We start from the raw sequence: 19,901 nt of genomic DNA, 5'->3' as shown, positions 1-19,901 counted from the left end.
GAGGTGCAATCAAAAAGTTCCAGGACTGTTCCTGTTGTGAACCAATGGAGCACGGCAAGGTCATGAGCATTCAGCAGAAGCGAGCAATAACTCTTGTGAGTCAGTATGCCATGTGATGTCATATTGTCAACATAAGGACCTGTGTTCCACGCGTTTTTGTGATGACGTGCATGTGCGCATTTGCAATTTTACTATGGACCAGAAAGTAAACATCAAATTCTGTGGGTCACATTTCTGGACTGCATTTCCTAGAGCGAACCGCGGCGGCCACATCCACAATCATGCCCTAATGACACACACCCGCTGCAAACCAGCCAATCAGAGTAGAGCTCATCAACATATTAATGATCCCACCACAAAAGGGTATAGAGCTTTTCCCCCCAATCAAAATCATATACATATTGAAAACAATATTAAACTGTTTAATATTATATTAAACAATTTAAAATACCGAATAAATGCATTCTATGGCACCTTCAAACTATTTACAGAGTTTCGCTTTTTGTGAAATGCCTTGGAAAAGTAGACTTGCTGTTTGCAACATTGCCCTCAATGACCAAAAATCTAAGCAACTGTTATAAAGGCAAAGAGAGGCCAAATTGGTGAGTGAAGAAAAAAAAAAAAATACAGGGCACATTATACAATATTTAGAGCCATATTACAAGGAACACTTTCATTCAGGTGGAGGATTTTTTGTTTGTTTGCTTTTATTTCAAAATGTAATTCAAGGATCTAACCAGGAAAAAGGAGGAAAATAAAGCAAGTAGTCCAAAACCTAATCAATTACTTTATATTATCTAACAACATGGTTATGAAAAGCACTTACTCATGACAATACTCAGGAAAGTGCAAATATAACTCACAATGTTTATATTCTACAACACTGGTGTTACATTTTCATGTCACCCAGCCCCACTCATCACTTTCCAAAGCTTCAAGTAAAAATACGTCTGAGAAAAAACAAACAAAACATAACCATTATTCAGTGAAGAATCTTTTATCTAAGCATAAATCAATCAAAGGTGTTTCTCACAGGCAACTGTTTTAATTCAGGTTGTTTCTTTTTTACTGAAAATGTGGGGAGTATAAAGATAAAGCACTTCCTTTTTGATGTTCAATGCAAACCATCACTGAATTTTCAAACCTTTCTTCCAAAGGTGCTTCAGAGCTAGGACTGTAATCTGTGGACCGGCTCTCACATTGTCAAGTGATCACTGATAGGTGGTTTTTCAACCCACTGTCCATAGCCCCTCGTGGCCAAGTACGACTTCAGAACACTCTTTGCCTCCTGGTACGGTTTCGCCATCATCTACATTTCCAATACAAATACAGACAACTAAGATTACCTGAAAGTCCTGAGTTACCTTTTAATGCAACAGACGAACAACACCTTGCTCAACTGTAAGTTGTTAATGAATATCAAACTTTTCAATCAATGTGTGAGATTTCAACATCACAATGTTAATAAACCTCCCACAATTAGTTTCCTAGTAAAACTAGGGCTAGGACTGATAATTACTGTAAAGTTACAGAAATTTTAAAGCCAAAAAAAAAGACTACTTAATTGCAATTACTTGGAAGATAATGAAAACTTAATACTGCTGTACCTTGGCCTCCCTGTAGGAAATGGCAGCTAACAACTCCTCTCTGTGTGTCTCTTTTGCCACCAAATTGAAACGACTCAACATGGCAGCTTTACACAGTCGACTAGCAAGAGCAGGGCCACTTTTAAAGGGAGACCTAAAAGATACGCAGAGAAACATAGAAAAGTAAAATAAGACTGACACACCAACAGTGCCTCAACAAGAGAAGGAAGGCTACACAACAAAAATTCAAAATTACAAAAAAATAAACCTGAGTTGACATATTTGGACCAATTTAGTCTAAGATCAGAGAAATCAGCTGAAAAACTGAGATAATTACACATTTAGACAAAGATACCAGTTAACATAATATCCTAAACTGTTACTGATACTGCTGCTATAAACTGATATGTCATGAATGTCATGGCAATATTGGGCTTTCAATGATTTCTTTGCACCGTTCTTTTTCTGTGGCAGAATGATACAACATACAGTACCAGTCAGAAGTTTGAACACACCTACTCAATTCATAGAGTTGACTGTATTTTGACAATGTAGAACAATATTGAGGACATCAAAACTATAAAATAACAAATGGAACATATAGTGCCTTGCAAAAATATTCATGCCCCATGGTGTTTGCCCTGTTTTGTTACATTACAAGCTGGAATTAAAATTGATTTTTTTTTGTGTGTGTGTGTGTGTGTGTGTGTGCGTGCGTGTGTGTGTGTGTGCGTGTGCGCGCGTGTGTGTGGGTGGGGTGGGGTTAGCATAATTTGATTTATACAACATGCCTACCACTTTAAAGTGCATATCACGGGTAAATTCAGGATCAAGATCAATGTAATTCTCCTATTTTATATTAAACTTTGGTCAAATATCTGTAACATTCTGCATTATCTGCAATTTTTTTTTTTTTTACCTTGCGCAAAACCAGAAAAATTCAGTTGAAATCAAGCCATTTGAGGCGAATTGGTCCGCCTCTGTAAAAACTTGCCATTTGAATTTCCCAGCAAACATTGATTTTCATGACGTCGCATGCGGGACGCCTCCCTCTGAATCCTACGTCAGCGCTGGTTTGTTTATGAGAAAACGACCTGGTGGTTTTCTGCAAATTTCTTCAACGTTATCGCGTAATTATTAAAATGGTTAACAGATGTATCGTAGGAGGGTGTAGTAACACCAATCTTGATGGGATTAGTACTCATCGTTTTCCAAAAGACTGAACAATGAGAGAGAAATGGGAGCGCTTGGTCTACACAGGCTGTGCACTGAAACCGTGCAAGCTCGCGCAGCCTGCTGGCGCTTCCACAGGTGACATCACGAATCTGGCTCCAGACTCCCTTGGGATTTTTCCCAGACGTGTTTTGTTATTTTATTTTTTTCTGCTGTAGACAGATGGCCTTGTGCAAAATTACCCTTCTGGATGAGTGTGTAAATTTCATATAAAAAAAACAAAAAAAACCAAAATTGGTCCAGAATATGCACTTTAACGGTGCACGTTGTTGCTGTTGTTACACAAACAATAATTAAGATGAAAAAAAAATCTGGAATGTACATAAATATTCACCCCCTTTCGTATGAAACCCCTAAATAAGAGCTGGTCCAACCAATTCACTTCATAAGTCACATAATTAGTTGATTAAGATCCACCTGTGTGCAATCAAAGTGTCACATGATCTGTCACATGACATCTGTATAAATCAACCTGTTCGGGAAGGACCCTGACTCTGTAACACTACTAAGCAAGCAACATGAGAACCAAGGAGCCTCCAAACAGGTCAGAGACAAAGTTGTGAAGAAGTATAGATCAGGGTTGGGTTATAAAAAATATCCCAAACTTTGAATATCCCACAGAGCACCATTAAATCCATTATAGCAAAATGGAAAGAATATGGCACCACTACAAACCTGACAAGAGAAGACCGCCCACCAAAGCTCACAGACCGGGAAAGGAGGGCATTAATCAGAGATGCAACAAAGACACCAACAATAACGCTGAGGGAGCTGCAAAGATCCACAGTGGAGATGGGAGTATCTGTCCATAGGACCACTTTAAACTGTACACTCCACAGAGTGGGGCTTGATGGAAGAGTGGCCAAAAAAAAGTCATTGTTTAAAAAAAAAAATTCACATTTGTAGTTTGCCCAACAGCATGTGGCAGACTCCCCAAACACATGGAAGAAGATTCTCTGGTCAAATGAGACAAAATTTGATCTTTTTGGCCATCATGGGAAATGCCATGTGTGGCACAAACCCAACACCCTGAGAACACCATCCCTACAATGAAGCATGGTGGTGGCAGCATCATGCTGTGGGGATGTTTTTCATCTGCAGGGACAGGAAAGCTGGTCAGGACTGAAGGAAAGATGGATGGCACTAAATACAGGGCAATTCTGGAGGAAAAACCTGTTTGAGTCAGCCAGAGGTTTGAGACTGGGACGAAGGTTCACGGTCTAGCAGGACAATGACCCTAAACATACTGCTAAAGCTACACTGGCGTGGTTTAAAGGGAAACATTTAAATGTCTTGGAATGACCTAATCAAAGCCCAGACCTCAATCCAATTCAGAATCTGTGGCATAACTTTAAGATTGCTGTACACCAACGCAACCCATCTAACTTGAAGGAGTTGGAGCACTTTTGCCTTGAGGAATGGGCAAAAATCCCAGTGGCTAGATGTGCCAAGCTAATAGAGACATACCCCAAGAGACTTGCAGCTGTAATTGTAGCAAAAGGTGGCTCTACAAAGTATTGACTTCGGGAGGTGAATACCTATGCACACTCCAGATTTCTGTTTTTTCATCTTAATTATTGTTTGTGTCACAATAAAAAAAGAAACAAATGTGCACCTTTAAGGTGGTAGGCATGTTGTGTAAATCAAATGGTGCTAACCCCCCAAAAATCCATTTTAATTCCATCTTGTAATGCAACAAAACAGGACAAACACCAAGGGGGATGAATACTTTTGCAAGACACTGTATATGGAATTATGTCCCCCCCCCCCCCCCCCCAAAAAAAAGGTTAAAATATTTATGTTTTATATTTTAGATTGTTCAAAGCAGCCAGTGTTTACCTTGACGCTTTATACACTATTGGCATTATCTTAACCAGCTTCATGAGGTAGTCACTTGGAATGCTTTAACAGGTGCCTCATCAAAAGTTAATTCGTGCAATTTCTTGCCCTCTTAATGTGTTTGAGATCAAACAGTAAAGAGTAAAAAATATACAGTAAATAGCCCTATTCCACAACTGTAGTAATCCATATTGTGTCAAGAACAAATCAACCAAGAGAAACAACATCCATCATTACTTTAACACATGAAGCATCTTTTAATTAATAAAAATAAAGAAAAAACATTGAAGTCGAAGGTGTCCCCAAACTTTTGATTGGTACTATACCTCTTTTTTTTTTGGGGGGGGGGGGGGGGGGGTTTACTTGGTGAATAAGTTTTATTTATATATTTTTTTGGTCTTCTGAAATCAACACAGGGTCACAATTATGCATACCGGGTCAGAAATATACATACAGCACACCGAATATTTGGTTAAATGTCCCTCAAGTTCCACTTTGACCAGATGCTTTTGGTCCTCATCACCAAACTTCTGGCAGAATTCTGGTTGGATATTTGTCTATTCTTCTTGGGGGAATTAGTAGAATTCAAATAAATGTGTGTGTTTCCTGGTAAAGACCCGACTTTTCAGTACAATTCACATATTTTCGTGAGGGTTGAGGTCAGAACTTGTTTTAAGCTTAAATGTTGGCCTGCTTTATCCATTCCACAACCAACTCGGATGTGTGTTTGGGGGTCACTGTCCTGCTGGAACACCAAGTTGTGTCCAAGTTTCTGTTGGTTTGAGGTAATGCTAAAGAATTCTGAGGTTGACCTTCATTATTCTATCCACCAGTTCCACTGGCAGCAAAACAGCCCAAGAGCATGATGCTACCACCACTATGCTTAAAAATTGGTGCAATGTACTTCTATACCTCTAGTCATTGTGGCCAAACAACTCAATCTTTGTCTCATCTGACCATAAAACTTTCTCCAGAAGGCCTTTTCTTTGTCTCTGTGGTCAGCTGCAAACTTTACTTGAGCTTGAAAGTGTCAATTTTGGAACAGGGGCTTCCTTCTTGAACAGCAGCCTCTCAACCCATGGCGATGTAGAACTCACTTTACTGTAGACAGTGTTCCAGCAGCTTCCAGTTCATGGCAAGCCTGTGCCATGGTGGCTCCTGATCAACCAAACCAATTTCCTCTCAACTGAGCATGATAGTTTGGGTCTCCCTGCAGCAGTGGTTTAGCCAAGTGGCTACACCTCCCAATAACTTGTCTCAACTCCTTCCCGCGCCATGCCCTGGTCTTCCCAGGCAGTCTCCTGTCCCAGTACTAACCAGGCCATTAAGGCACATTGGGCGGCACCGATCTGTTTCCGTAGCCCTCGGCCTCTCGCCTATAAAGCTAGTCCTCTGGTAACCGCGAGAGTTTGACTCCCCACTTGCACCTGTACTGCAGTGTGCCTTGCCAGACGGCAGTAGGGACCCTTTTTTGAATTTGCGATCTCCCGATCGAGAGGTGGACATGCTAACCACTAGGCCAGCTCATGGTTCCCAGTAACTTGTACTTACATACAATTGTTTGAACTGATGATCTGAGAATCTGCAGTTATTTAGAAATGGCTACAAGAGACATTGCAAAGTTGTGTAAATCTATGATCCTCTTTCTGTAGCAACTGACAGATCAACTATGATCTGCAACCATAGCAGTTAAAAGTCTAAAATCATGTATTTGAGCTTACAGACATTAGTCCAGGATGTTTCATGTTTTTTACAGTATGTACAGCATGTGTGTGTATAATGCAGTATCACCATACATGTAACACACGTTATAGTTCTTCTTGGTGCCACCTGTAATGGTAGGGTCAGATTTTATTCACTGCATTCAAGTCTAGTTGCATTGTCGAGATCTTTGGTGTCATAAAGGTTTGTCGACTTAAAAACAATTAAGTCAGCAATATTTCTTTGCGCTCATCTCAACCGTATCTAAAACGAAGACTGAAGCTGATCATGGTAGCCCTGTCTCATGTCACTCTCCTGCTGTGACTGCTGGGCAACAGACTGCATTAATACAAATATTTTATATTATGCATGCATGCATACATACACGTACATGTGTGTGAGGCCAAATACACACACACACACACACACACACACACACACACATCAGGGCTTTACATTAGCACCCGCCCACCTGCCAAATGTGGGTAAAATTCGGCTTTGGTGGGTAATGACTTTAGTCTCACTAGCCACTTTGGTGGGTGGTTTATTCTGTGGTATGACAATATATTTTAATTGTAGTTTTCTCTGAAGGCATCTGATATAATAAACGCATTGCAATGTAATATTACGTGCCTACAACTCCCATGAGCACCTGCATAAACATTCTGACAACATGTTAGAATTGTTTAGAACGTTCGTTAACGTCTCAGATAAAATCAGTGATACAGTAACCTGCGGTTAATGAAGGAAGCGACAAAGTTGCTGACGACTGACAAGCGCACGATGTGGCGGCATATAGCTGGAGTTTCAAACCCTGCTGCTCAGGAAAAAAGGGGCAGAGATGAGCAGGGCCGGAGCAGCATTTTAAAATCACCGAGGTCCGTGATGCGCAAAGTGCGCGCCAAAACATTTTCGACATATTTAAATGAGAGGGGTGAATTACACATCACGCGAGATTTATTCCTGAAATTACTTTTAATGGTGTTTGAACTGAATATCATCAGTTTTGAAAAAAAAAAAACATGTATGTGGTAAGAGTAAGAATAATTTAAGCTTGTTTAAATGGTTTGATCTGGCCCAAGCAATGAGGACAAAAGATACCCTCATCATGTAGCCTATGGAACTAAGATACATTAACAATCTGGCATCCGTTACACCTACACACAAAAATTCTGGGGGAAAAAAAAAAAAAAAAAAATCAGTGTACACCACCATGTTTTAGGCAAAATTATCCAAGGCAAACATAAGTTGAAACTTTCCAATTGCTTTGGCTTATCGAATTATTTATTTTTAAAATCACAAACAAGGCAGGCTACAACTGCGCTGCTGCACATGTAGTACGGAGTAAACCTGAAAAGTAAACCCGATCTGCTCAGAGAGTCATATGAGCTCCTGTTTAGCCTCTTTCAAGATATTGAATATAGGGTTTTGATGGCGCATCCTATATGGAAAGCCACTAGAGGCAAAACATGGCCACGTTCACATTACACCACAGGTTCCTGAATGTGGTCCTGGAATGCACCATTTTCCCCGGTTCAGCTATAATCAGCTAATTAACTAATTATACAACAGTTCAGTAATATAGAGACTCACTAATTTGATTGGCTGAGCAGCATTCCATTAGTGCCTATGTTTAGTATAACCGAACTGGGACGTTACCCCTTTTCGACCCACAGAGAACGGATTCTGTTCTTGTTCAAAGAATCCTAAATGGAATTGGTTCAAGAACCTGTTCCCTGTTGGTCGAAAAGGCGTACCTACTCATTCGTAAGGTTTTTTTTTTTTTGTAGGCTGTAGCCACGATGTCGTCATGTCGTCAGAATCAGTGTAACGCATCTCTCATAACCCGGGACGGAACAGTACCATCGTGTGTGTGTATTATTTACCAGCTGGGGGGGGGTGTCCGTATCGTGAAATACCGTGACCGAGGTCTTGAAAATACTGACCAAGGCCTCTGGGCCGAGGTCACGGTATTTCACGATACGGACCGACCTTAAGCTTGGAAATAATATATTTATTTTTTCATCTCATCTCATCATCTCTAGCCACTTTATCCTGTTCTACAGGGTCGCAGGCAAGCTGGAGCCTATCCCAGCTGACTATGAAGTTTGAAAATGTAAATTTAACAGCTTCATCAACGTGCGCTGATGGTTACCACGGAAACTCCGTGTCTCCTGCACTGCGTTCCTCCCCCGAGTCGCGTGTGCGCTCATTCGCTTTTGTGTTCTTGGTCTCAGAGCCGCGCGCACCAAACAGACAGAATCAACGTTTAACATCATTAACAATGCACTTTTTACGGAGACGTTTTAATGTTATTCTTTATTTTTTTATCCAGTTGAATATTTAGCGTACAAATGTATTTTCAGCTCTTAAAAATGACCGAGGTCCAGACCGGGGGGGCCCTCAGAGCTGGCTGCGGCCATGGAGATGAACAAGACGCTAATAGGAAGATAAGACAGTTCAATGACAAATGGAAGTTCGGGTGAGATTGGCTAGTTCATAGCAAAACCGAAAATACCATGTACTGCGAAGACTAGGAAGTCTGGCAAAGACAGGCACCAGTAATTTTAAACTTGAAACTATAAAGGACCACGAAAAGTCAAATGCACACATCGGTACTATAACATCAAAACAGGTGAAGACAGCTGGTCACTACAGGACAGCATTGCTTTCAGTCCCTGGCGGTCATGAAGTCGGCTGAGCTGGAGAGGATGGAGCTGCTGTTTAGAAACGTTCACACGATTGGAAAGAAGCTGATCTGCCCCAGCTATCAACTTACGGCCTGCTGGAAGCCTCAGGTCACAAAGACCATTTTTCATGGACCATTCAGACTCATCTGATGATGAATGTAATGAGGACATTTAATGTCTCTCTCTACATATGTTCTCTCTCACACACACACACACACACACACACACAATTAATATATAATACATAATAATACTTGATAATACACATAATACTTGCATATCAAAACATCAAATGTTTTTCAATGATAAATGTTTTGAATTGGACTTTTAATATTAGAATCAGTTCAGTTGTACTGAATGTTATTTTTCATATTGTAAGGGACTCTTTTTTTTATATTTTTGTCTGAATTGGTTGCATGTTTTCATATAGAGGATGTGCAGTCACGTGACCCGTCCGTGTTTACGCCACCATATTGGACGGCTTCAGGATTGTTTACCTTGCGCGAGCGTAATGGATCCAGGGAGTAATCCCCAAGAAAATTTGGAAAATACCCCATCTACATCACGCGATTACTTGTCTAAGTTTGTTCAGCATCTTGAAGGTGACGTGAGGCACCGTTACGTGGAAAAGTGTTCCAGGTTGGGGATTGCAGATCCGTACAACTTGCCGCAATCCTTGTTCAGGGAAATACGGAGCTGCGGTGCCGGCGATTTGCCCGATCTGGCCTACCACGACATTTACAATTATCTTGTTAATCGTGAATCGTGTTACACTGGCAAAGCCCTCAAAGCTTACAAGAGCCTGGAAGCTTATAAATATTTTGTTGCGGGATGGGTATCCCAACTATACCTCTGGAAGGTTCCGAAGAAGGAAGTCTACTTGATAATCTCACGGGTAAGTGGCATTAAGACGTTTATCATAAAGAGACTATGCAGGACGCTTTATCGTAAGAATGTTCGAAATCTAAACTCAGTTCCAGATATGAGAAGAAAACAGTAAATCAGAAAGCTGCACACATTTGCGCAGCTTCCGCGAAAACGTGTGCAGCTTTCTGATTTACTGTTTTCTTCTCATACTTCCTATGTTTCATGGACTGTAACGGCATTTGCTTATTTAGTAATTTTAATACAGAATTTACTCTGATGAAATTATTCAGACACTCCAATGCCCCCCCTAAAAAAAAAATCAGATCTGCACGATTCAGCCGTGAAAAAGGCAGCATCCGCCAAAAGGCGCGCCGTTTGCATTCCTGTTAAACTCATAGGTTAACCGACTTTAACCGGCTAATGAGGCTCGGTGGTCGGTCAAGATTTTTTTTTTTAGTTTTCGCCATCCCTACTATGGATTGGCCTTTCAAAGGCATATATGAGCCAAAAAGATAAAACATTGTCATAGACTAGGCCAGGGTAGTAGGGCTAGGCATAGCCATTTTAAACATTAGAGATCAAGCGGACTGACGGCCACAAACACTGTTCTGTCTAGTTTCTAAGTATGTAGTTATCATTCAATCCGAAAATCAACTTAACAGATGTACTAGGAGTATTGAATGAGAAGATTACACCTACCTGATATGAAGTGTTCACTACAAATTCGGCTGGTAGAACTGGGGTACCAGTTTTCTCTTTGCACAGCGGACACCCATTTTGCGCGTCTCTCCTCGTCTGCGGGGAATCTATAAAATGGCAGGCTCTCCTTTTGGCCCTGTCTATTGGTACAACCAAATGCTGAACAAGATATAACCATTCTCGAAAGATCTACTCCCACACACTTGATAATTAGAACGGGTTCGTCTAAGTTCTATGCGCGGCCATGCCATCCAAGATGGCAGATAAACAAATACCACGTGACGTCACGTGCACGCTCTCTATAGGGAGCTACCTTAACAGCACTGAATACTTGAGTGCTACTGTAGACATACATTATACGCTGCCATTCATAATTAAATCTAGATCTTCCGAACTTTAACGTATCATGGTGAAGAAAAAACTGCGAATATCTGGCAACAAAATTGTGGCTAGTGAAAAGGCTGAATGGCTAGTGACTCAGGAAAACCACTAGTCACAGCGGACGGTGAGCAAAAAAGTTAATGTAAAGCCCTGATATATATAGTATATACACGCACAACCCCGATTCCAAAAAAGTTGGGACAAAGTACAAATTGTAAATAAAAACGGAATGCAATAATTTACAAATCTCAAAAACTGATATTGTATTCACAAAAGAACATAGACAACATATCAAATGTCGAAAGTGAGACATTTTGAAATTTCATGACAGCAACACATCTCAAAAAAGTTGGGACAGGGGCAATAAGAGGCTGGAAAAGTTAAAGGTACAAAAAAGGAACAGCTGGAGGACCAAACTGCAACTCATTAGGTCAATTGGCAATAGGTCATTAACATGACTGGGTATAAAAAGAGCATCTTGGAGTGGCAGCGGCTCTCAGAAGTAAAGATGGGAAGAGGATCACCAATCCCCCTAATTCTGTGCCGACAAATAGTGGAGCAATATCAGAAAGGAGTTCGACAGTGTAAAATTGCAAAGAGTTTGAACTTATCATCATCTACAGTGCGTAATATCATCAAAAGATTCAGAGAATCTGGAAGAATCTCTGTGCGTGAGGGTCAAGGCCGGAAAACCATACTGGGTGCCCGTGATCTTCGGGCCCTTAGACGGCACTGCATCACATACAGGCATGCTTCTGTATTGGAAATCACAAAATGGGCTCAGGAATATTTCCAGAGAACATTAACTGTGAACATAATTCGCTGTGCCATCCGCCGTTGCCAGCTAAAACTCTATAGTTAAAGGAGAAGCCGTATCTAAACATGATCCAGAAGCGCAGACGTCTTCTCTGGGCCAAAGCTCATTTAAAATGGACTGTGGCAAAGTGGAAAACTGTTCTGTGGTCAGACGAATCAAAATTTGAAGTTCTTTATGGAAATCAGGGACACCGTGTCATTCGGACTAAAGAGGAGAAGGACGACCCAAGTTGTTATCAGCGCTCAGTTCAGAAGCCTGCATCTCTGATGGTATGGAGTTGCATTAGTGCGTGTGGCATGGGCAGCTTACACATCTGGAAAGACACCATCAATGCTGAAAGGTATATCCAGGTTCTAGAGCAACATATGCTCCCATCCAGATGACGTCTCTTTCAGGGAAGACCTTGCATTTTCCAACATGACAATGCCAAACCACATACTGCATCAATTACAGCATTATGGCTGCGTAGAAGAAGGGTCCGGGTACTGAACTGGCCAGCCTGAAGTCCAGATCTTTCACCCATAGAAAACATTTGGCGCATCATAAAACGGAAGATACGACAAAAAAGACCTGAGACAGTTGAACAACTAGAATTCTACATTAGACAAGAATGGGTTAACATTCCTATCCCTAAACTTGAGCAACTTGTCTCCTCAGTCCCCAGACGTTTACAGACTGTTGTAAAGAGAAAAGGGGATGTCTCACAGTGGTAAACATGGCCTTGTCCCAACTTTTTTGAGATGTGTTGTTGTGATGAAATTTAAAATTGCCTAATTTTTCTCTTTAAATGATACATTTTCTCAGTTTAAACATTTGATATGTCATCTATGTTCTATTCTGAATAAAATATGGAATTTTGAAACTTCTACATCATTGCATTCCGTTTTTATTTACAATTTGTACTTTGTCCCAACTTTTTTGGAATCGGGGTTGTATATATATATATATATATATATATGAGGTCACGATCTTCCTTCTCAGGTCTTCCTTCTAATCAGCTGGATAGTACAGTGGTAATGCTCACTGACTACGACGCAGGAGATCGGGGTTCGAATCCCGGTCGGGGCAAAACATCATCCAGTAAGGGTCCTTAGGCAAGACCCCTCATGATATATCAGCCTATCTCAGGAAAGACATAACTGATAGAGTCATACCGGCTCAGACGTCACCCGGGTCAACAAGGTCTGCGTCAGTTGCTAGGGAACCAGGGCAAACTGATGAGAAATGGGCTACTGGAACAAGACATCGATGGACGAGGACAGAAAATACAGAGAATTGCTGGAATGCTACTATACAAGCAATACATGCAGCGAATGTGGGACCATTGGATACTTCGAAACCCACAATCAAGGCTAACAAAGAAACAGCTATCGAAATCTACTATCACAACTAGAGATTAATGAAATACAACAACGATGCTACGGCAAGGGGGAGCCAGGAAGACAGGTCAGCGGGGAGATGTCATCATCATCCCCACAACCAGAGATTGGGTACCAAGCCCCAACAGCTAACAGCCTCAACACAAGAGCTGCTGATCTGAGAAGGAAGATCGTGACCCAACTGGAAACCTGGGGCCCCCCGACGAATACCGAAGCTGAGTTGCCAAGTACCTTCAGAAGATCTACTGCTTTGAAGACAATCTCCACAAGAACCATCACTGAGACCAACAAGCTGATACACAGTACAGCAACAGTAATCATGGAGATGCTTGGACACAAGGTGGGCTCGGGACATAAACAGTATCCACCATGGAAGAGACAATTAGAGGCCAAGATAAAGGCAGCACGGAGAGAAGTTAGCCAGCTAGCTGAACTACAGAAAGGGAACATGGTGAATAAAGGGGCACCCAGGAAGTACAACTCACTCTCCATACCAGAGGCACTCGAAACTGCCAAACAGTGACTAACAGCTCTGGCCACCCGGTTGAAGAGATACACCAAGGAGGGAGAGGCCAGGAGAATAAACAAGCTGTTCTCCACTGAACCAACAACCAGTCAGACCCACCAAGAGCTGAGGTGGAAAAATACTGGAAAGACATATGGGAAAGAAAAGCATCACACAACACCGATGCCCAATGGTTAGTGGACCTAAGAGCTGACCACAGCAACCTCCCAGAACAAGAACCAGTAACCATCTCAATGGCAGACGTCCAAGAAAGAGTGTCAAAGATGAAGAGCTGGACAGCACCAGGCCCCGATATGATCCATATGTACTGGCTGAAGAAGCTAACTGCACTCCATGAACGCCTAGCAGCACAGATGAACCAGCTGCTGAGGGATGAGACCCACCCAGAATGGCTAACCCAAGGCAGGACAGTCCTAATCATGAAGGACCCCCAGAAGGGACCCATCCCATCCAACTACCGGCCAATTACCTGTCTCTGCACAACATGGAAGGCCCTGTCAGGCATCATTGCGGCAAAAATGAGTAAGCATGTGGCTCAATACATGAGCGAGGCACAGAAAGGGATTGGCAGTAACACCAGAGGAGCCAAGCACCAGCTACTGGTCGATAGAACAGTCGCCCGAGACTGTAAGAAGAGACAGACCAACCTGTGCACTGCCTGGATTGACTACAAGAAAGCCTACGACTCAATGCCACACACATGGATACTGGAATGTCTGGAACTGTATAAGATCAACAGGAACCTAAGGACCTTCATCCAGAACTCAATGGAAATGTGGAAGACAACCCTAGAGGCCAACTCAAAACCCATTGCCCAAGTCAACATCAAGTGCGGCATATACCAAGGAGATGCGCTATCACCACTGCTGTTCTGCATAGGCCTGAACCCTCTCAGTCGGATCATCACGAAGAGCGGCTACGGGTACCGATTCCGTAGTGGGGCAACAATCAGCCACCTGCTCTACATGGATGACATCAAGCTGTATGCCAGGAACGAGCGAGAAATAGACTCGCTGATCCACACCACCCGGATCTACAGCAATGACATAGGGATGTCATTCGGATTGGACAAGTGTGGCCGGATGGTCTCAAAGAGAGGCAAGATCATCCGGACTGAGGGGATTGACCTACCAGAGGGCAACATAGGTGATATCCAAGACAGCTACAAGTACCTTGGCATCCCACAGGCTAATGGAAACCATGAAGAGGCCACAAGGAAGTCAACCACAGCCAAATACCTCCAGAGAGTAAGGCAGGTCCTGAAAAGTCAGCTGAATGGTAAGAACAAGGTCCGAGCCATCAACATGTACGCACTACCAGTCATCAGATACCCCGCTGGTATCATAAACTGGCCAAAGGAGGAGATAGAAGCCACAGATATCAAGACTAGAAAGCTCCTCACCATGCATGGAGGGTTCCACCCCAAGTCCAGCACCCAGAGACTATACACTAAGCGGAAAGAGGGAGGCCGAGGGCTAGTGAGCATCAAGACCACGGTCCAGGATGAAACATTGAAAATCCGAGAATACATCGGAAAGATGGCCCCAAAGGATGAACTGCTAAGTGAATGTCTCAGGCAGCAGAACCCAGATGAGAGCGCAGAGGAGGAGGAACAGACAACCTGGAGGGACAAACCCCTACATGGCATGTACCACCGTCAGATAGAGGAAGTGGCTGATATCAAGAAATCCTACCAGTGGCTGGATAATGCAGGACTGACAGACAGCACAGAGGCACTAATCATGGCAGCACAAGAACAGGCCATAAGCACAAGAGCCATAGAGGCCAGGATCTACCAGAGTAGATCAGACCCAAGATGCAGACTGTGCAAAGAAGCCCCTGAAACAGTCCAGCACGTAGTAGCAGGGTGTAAGATGCTAGCTGGATCAGCGTACATGGAGAGGCACAACCAAGTGGCTGGGATAGTGTACAGGAACATCTGCAACCAGTATGGAATAGAAGTACCCAAGTCCCAATGGGCCATACCACAGAAGGTGGCTGAGAACAACAGGGCCAAGGTTCTGTGGGACTTCAGCTTCCAGACTGACAAATAGATCCTGGCTAACCAACCGGACATAGTGGTGGTGGACAAAGAGCAGAAGAGGGTGGTGGTGATAGATGTGGCGATCCCAGCTGACGCCAACATCAGGAAGAAGGAACATGAGAAACTTGAGAAGTATCAAGGGTTGAAAGAGCAGCTAGAACGGATGTGGAAGGTCAAGGGTTGTGTGGTCCCCATGGTAGTGGGGGCACTTGGGGCAGTAACCCCCAAACTGGGAGAGTGGCTCCAGCAAATCCCAGGAACAACATCTGAAGCCTCAGTCCAGAAGAGCGCAGTACTAGGAACATCGAAGATACTGCGCAGAACCCTCAAACTCCCAGGCCTCTGGTAGAGGACCCGAGCTTGAGGATGACATGGATACCACCCCCCCGCCGGGGGTGAGAAGGAGATTTTTTTTTTTAATTTGGCCTCAAAAACATGGACATTTTGTAGATATGTCTTCGTTTACCTTAAAGTACACCTACATACAACCCCAAATCATACAAAGTTGGGATGGTATGTTGAAATCGAAATTACAACACAAAACATTTATTTGTAAATAATCTTTGACCTGTATTGCACTCAAAACAATACAACATATTTGATATTTTACCTCATGAACTTAACTTTTTTTTTCCCAAAATAAACACTTAATTCAATTTTTATTCTTGCAACACATCTGAAAAATAGTTGGGATGGTAAAGCATTTACTACTTTGTAATGATGTTGCCATTCCTTCTCACAACAATTAAAAGATTTGTAGGGACTGAAGACACCAAGCGCTGAAGTATTTCAGGTGTTATTTTGTCCCATTCTTCCTACAAAGGTGTACGGGGTCGTTATATTTTTCTTCTCAGAATTTGCCACACATTCTCTTTTGTGGACAGAGGGGACAGGCACCCTCTTTTTCCACAGCCATGCCTTTGTAACGTGTGTAGAATATTGTCTTGCATTGTCTTGTTGAAATATCCCTGGAAAAGATGTCGTCTTGAAGGCAGCATATGTTTCTCCAAAATCTCAAATGTATATTAATGCTGCCATCACAGAAGTGTAAGTCGTCTTTGCCAAGGGTACTGACAACCCCAGACCATGACAGACCCTGGCTTTTGAACTTGTTACTTGTAACAGTCTGGTTGGTCCTTTTCGTATTTGGTCTGGAGCACATAGCACTCGGTTCTTCCAAAAAAGACCTGGAATATTGATTCCAGTGTGATGGTCCAGATCCCAGATGCATCTGAACCCAGAGAAGTCAATGGTGCTTCTGGACACAGTTAACATAAGATTTCTTTTTTGCTCAGTAAAGTTTTAACTGGCATTTGTGGATGCAATTCTCTATTGCAGAGCTTGACAAAGGTTCGCCAAAGTAATCCTGAGCCCATGTGGTTACATCAGCTATAGATGGATGACAGTTCTTGATGCAGTGCTGTTCGAGGGCTTAGAGGTCATGGGTGTTCTGCTTAAACTTGCGCCCTTGCCCTTTACGCACGAAAATTCTTCCGGATTCCTTATATTGTTTAATGATATTATGCACAATAGAGGGTGAAATATTCAAATCCCTTTGTATCTTTCTTTGAGGAATATTGTTTTTAAACATTTCAATAATTTTCTCATGCATTTTTGACAAAGTGGAGATCTTTGGCCCATCTTTGCTTCTCAAAAGACTAAGCCTTTCCTGGATACTGATTTTGTACCAAATCATGATTACAGTCGCCTGTTGACATCACCGGTTTCAAATCATTAATAGTTTTACTCACTGAGCTCTATATAAAATTTGGAGCCCTTGTAGCCTATTCCCTGCTGTAGAGACGAGTGAAGCCATCTGGCCACCATCTTACGACTCACATTGCATGTATTTGGATTGTGTGTTAAACCGCTGTATCCGATCAAACTTGCCCCAAGAAAAGTATATCCTGACTTTTTTTTCTCCTTTCATTACCTCCTCTTATTTTATCAACTTTACCCACATTTCTTACATATCTTTATAGCACTCCCCTTCACTGTTGTTTTTCCTCTTTTTCCAGTTCAGTATCTGATCATTTTTCTGAACAACTCTTTTACTACCATAATTATTTTTATGTAGGTTATTTCAGTTTCTCTTATACAGTGTATCTTTTTCTTTTGTATTAGTTCTTCTTCCTTCCTTTCTTTCTATCTATCGATCACACTAACACAAAGGACGTCAATACTTATTGACATTCAGGGCAGATGCATTCATTCAGAAAATGCATTGTGCAGGATAAGATACAAATCCCCCATGTGTCCAGTTCTAGAACACATCCAGGTGCAAACAACAAAGACAAAGAAGACATGCTTCTCATCAGAGGATATGATCTTGAAGACTGCAATCCAGCTGCAGATGATCATGACGACATGGATGTCCCCAACCTCATAGAGCTATCTCCTGTGATTGATGCAGCCATCGGCTACATCACAGGCTATGTAGTTCAGATGGCAAAACGACGACTCATCTGCCCTGAATGTCAAGAAATACTGACGTCTGACAGTATGGATGCCGGTGGTGGCCTCTTGAAGAAGAAAAGTCAAGGGGGACTTGTCAAGCAATCAACTGATGTAGTCAAGGTGTGCCAGGTGGCTGAGTGATACATTCAAAGGCTTCTCAATTCTGCAGACAATGCTCTTCTTTAATCAGGAGGCATCACGTCTGCTTTATCCACCACAGTGTTGCATGATGCTGGATTCCAGCCAATATTCATGCAGCTTGCTGGCCACATGTTGGACTGTCCATCTGACTGCAACCATGTCTTCTTTCTCATCAAGTGCATTGCCACATGCTATATCAAGATTCGGATGCACCATCTTGCCAAACACTTCAATGAGAAGATGATTGGACCCACACTCTGCAAGCAGTTAACAAAACTCATCTTGCACAGGCATGAATTATTTCATTTTCCAATACATACATCATTCATAATTCTGATAAAATTTGCATGTCACATTGTTTGACAAGTTTTATTTCTTATTTACCATATTCAAGGTTACCCCATTTGCAAAACACTACGTGGTCTTAAAAAGAAAAAGCATAAAAACTGAATCATTTGTATCTAAAATGACAGTGAATTATGTGACCAATAAATACTGTTAAGATGTGAGAATGAAGTGAAAATGGCAAATAACATGAGAAAATAATCCTGTTTCAAAAACTGCCCTAAACAGAAAGGAAGTATTGTATAGCTTATTTGTTTGTTGGTTGGTTGATTGATTAAAATAGATAGAAAGGAAGAAGAAATATCCCAAAGAGAAAGATACGCTGTATAAGAGAAAAAAAAAACTTAATCTGCATAAAAATAATTATAGTACTAAAAGAGCTGTTCAAAAAAAAAAAAATATCGTAGACTGGACTGGAAAAGGAAAAAAAAAAAACAAAAGTGAAGGGGAGCACTATAAAGATATGTAAGGAATGTGGGTAAAGTTGAGAAAATAAGAGGAGGTAATGAAAGGAGAAAAGTCAGGAGATACTTTTCTTGGGGCAAGTCTGATCAGACACAATAGTTTAGGCCAAACAAAAAAAATACTTTGTTTCCGGTTACCCGACCGATCCCCCCCCGGGCCTTTCCGACGTGCCCGTGACTCCAACCCCCTCTCAGTCTACAAAACGTTCATGCGATGCACACAGTGTGGTTGTCCCTGGTCATAGACCGACGTCCATATGTTATGCATAGTGCGAGTGTCTCTCGCATCATAAATGGCCAATTGTATGCATGCGCGTGACTACCTCTAACAGGAAGCAACAAAAATGGCGGTGGTTTGTGTGCTGAAAGATGGTGTCTTGCACATCGCAAGCCCAGTCTTAGACAAATTATGTCACTAGAAAAAGAGACATTTAAAGACATTGAAGATTTGTTAGCTTGTACCAGTAGTTCTAGAGTAAATATCGAAATCATCTACGCGAAGCATCGGTTGACACACCGACAACAAACAGCACTCCCGGTGTTGCTGTCAGAGTTCGAGTACTCTTGCGGGGCACCAGGAATACCCCCCGAACATTTTCGTGCCTCAGTCTGTGGTGTCAGAATGCCTCTCAACTGCGCAGATCCTGTTGAAATAGCCTACTATAGCAGTGGAGTTGGAAGAACAGACATTTGTCCATATTGTCTTAAAGACTCTGTCTGTGTTAAACCAGA

The 19,901-nt window shown here is 42.1% G+C and overlaps 1 protein-coding gene across 1 annotated transcript in view; it reads right to left on the bottom strand.

The window, feature by feature from the left end:
- Positions 1-1,035: 1,035 nt before the first annotated feature.
- adad1 (adenosine deaminase domain containing 1 (testis-specific)) overlaps positions 1,036-19,901 on the bottom strand; it is a 61,902-nt gene continuing 43,036 nt past the window's right edge. Inside the window, exons 12-13 of the mRNA XM_060910207.1 lie at positions 1,608-1,740; positions 1,036-1,309 (exon numbers count right to left, since the gene is read on the bottom strand). Coding sequence (XP_060766190.1) covers positions 1,196-1,309; positions 1,608-1,740 — 247 coding nt within the window. The 3' untranslated portion in view covers positions 1,036-1,195. The remainder of the gene's footprint in view (positions 1,310-1,607; positions 1,741-19,901) is intronic.

This window comes from Neoarius graeffei, chromosome 2 (assembly GCF_027579695.1).
Source record: "Neoarius graeffei isolate fNeoGra1 chromosome 2, fNeoGra1.pri, whole genome shotgun sequence".
In the NCBI taxonomy this organism is placed as follows: Eukaryota; Metazoa; Chordata; class Actinopteri; order Siluriformes; family Ariidae; genus Neoarius; species Neoarius graeffei.
Note: the sequence above shows the minus strand (reverse complement) of the source record. Positions and strands in the feature narration are given on the sequence as shown.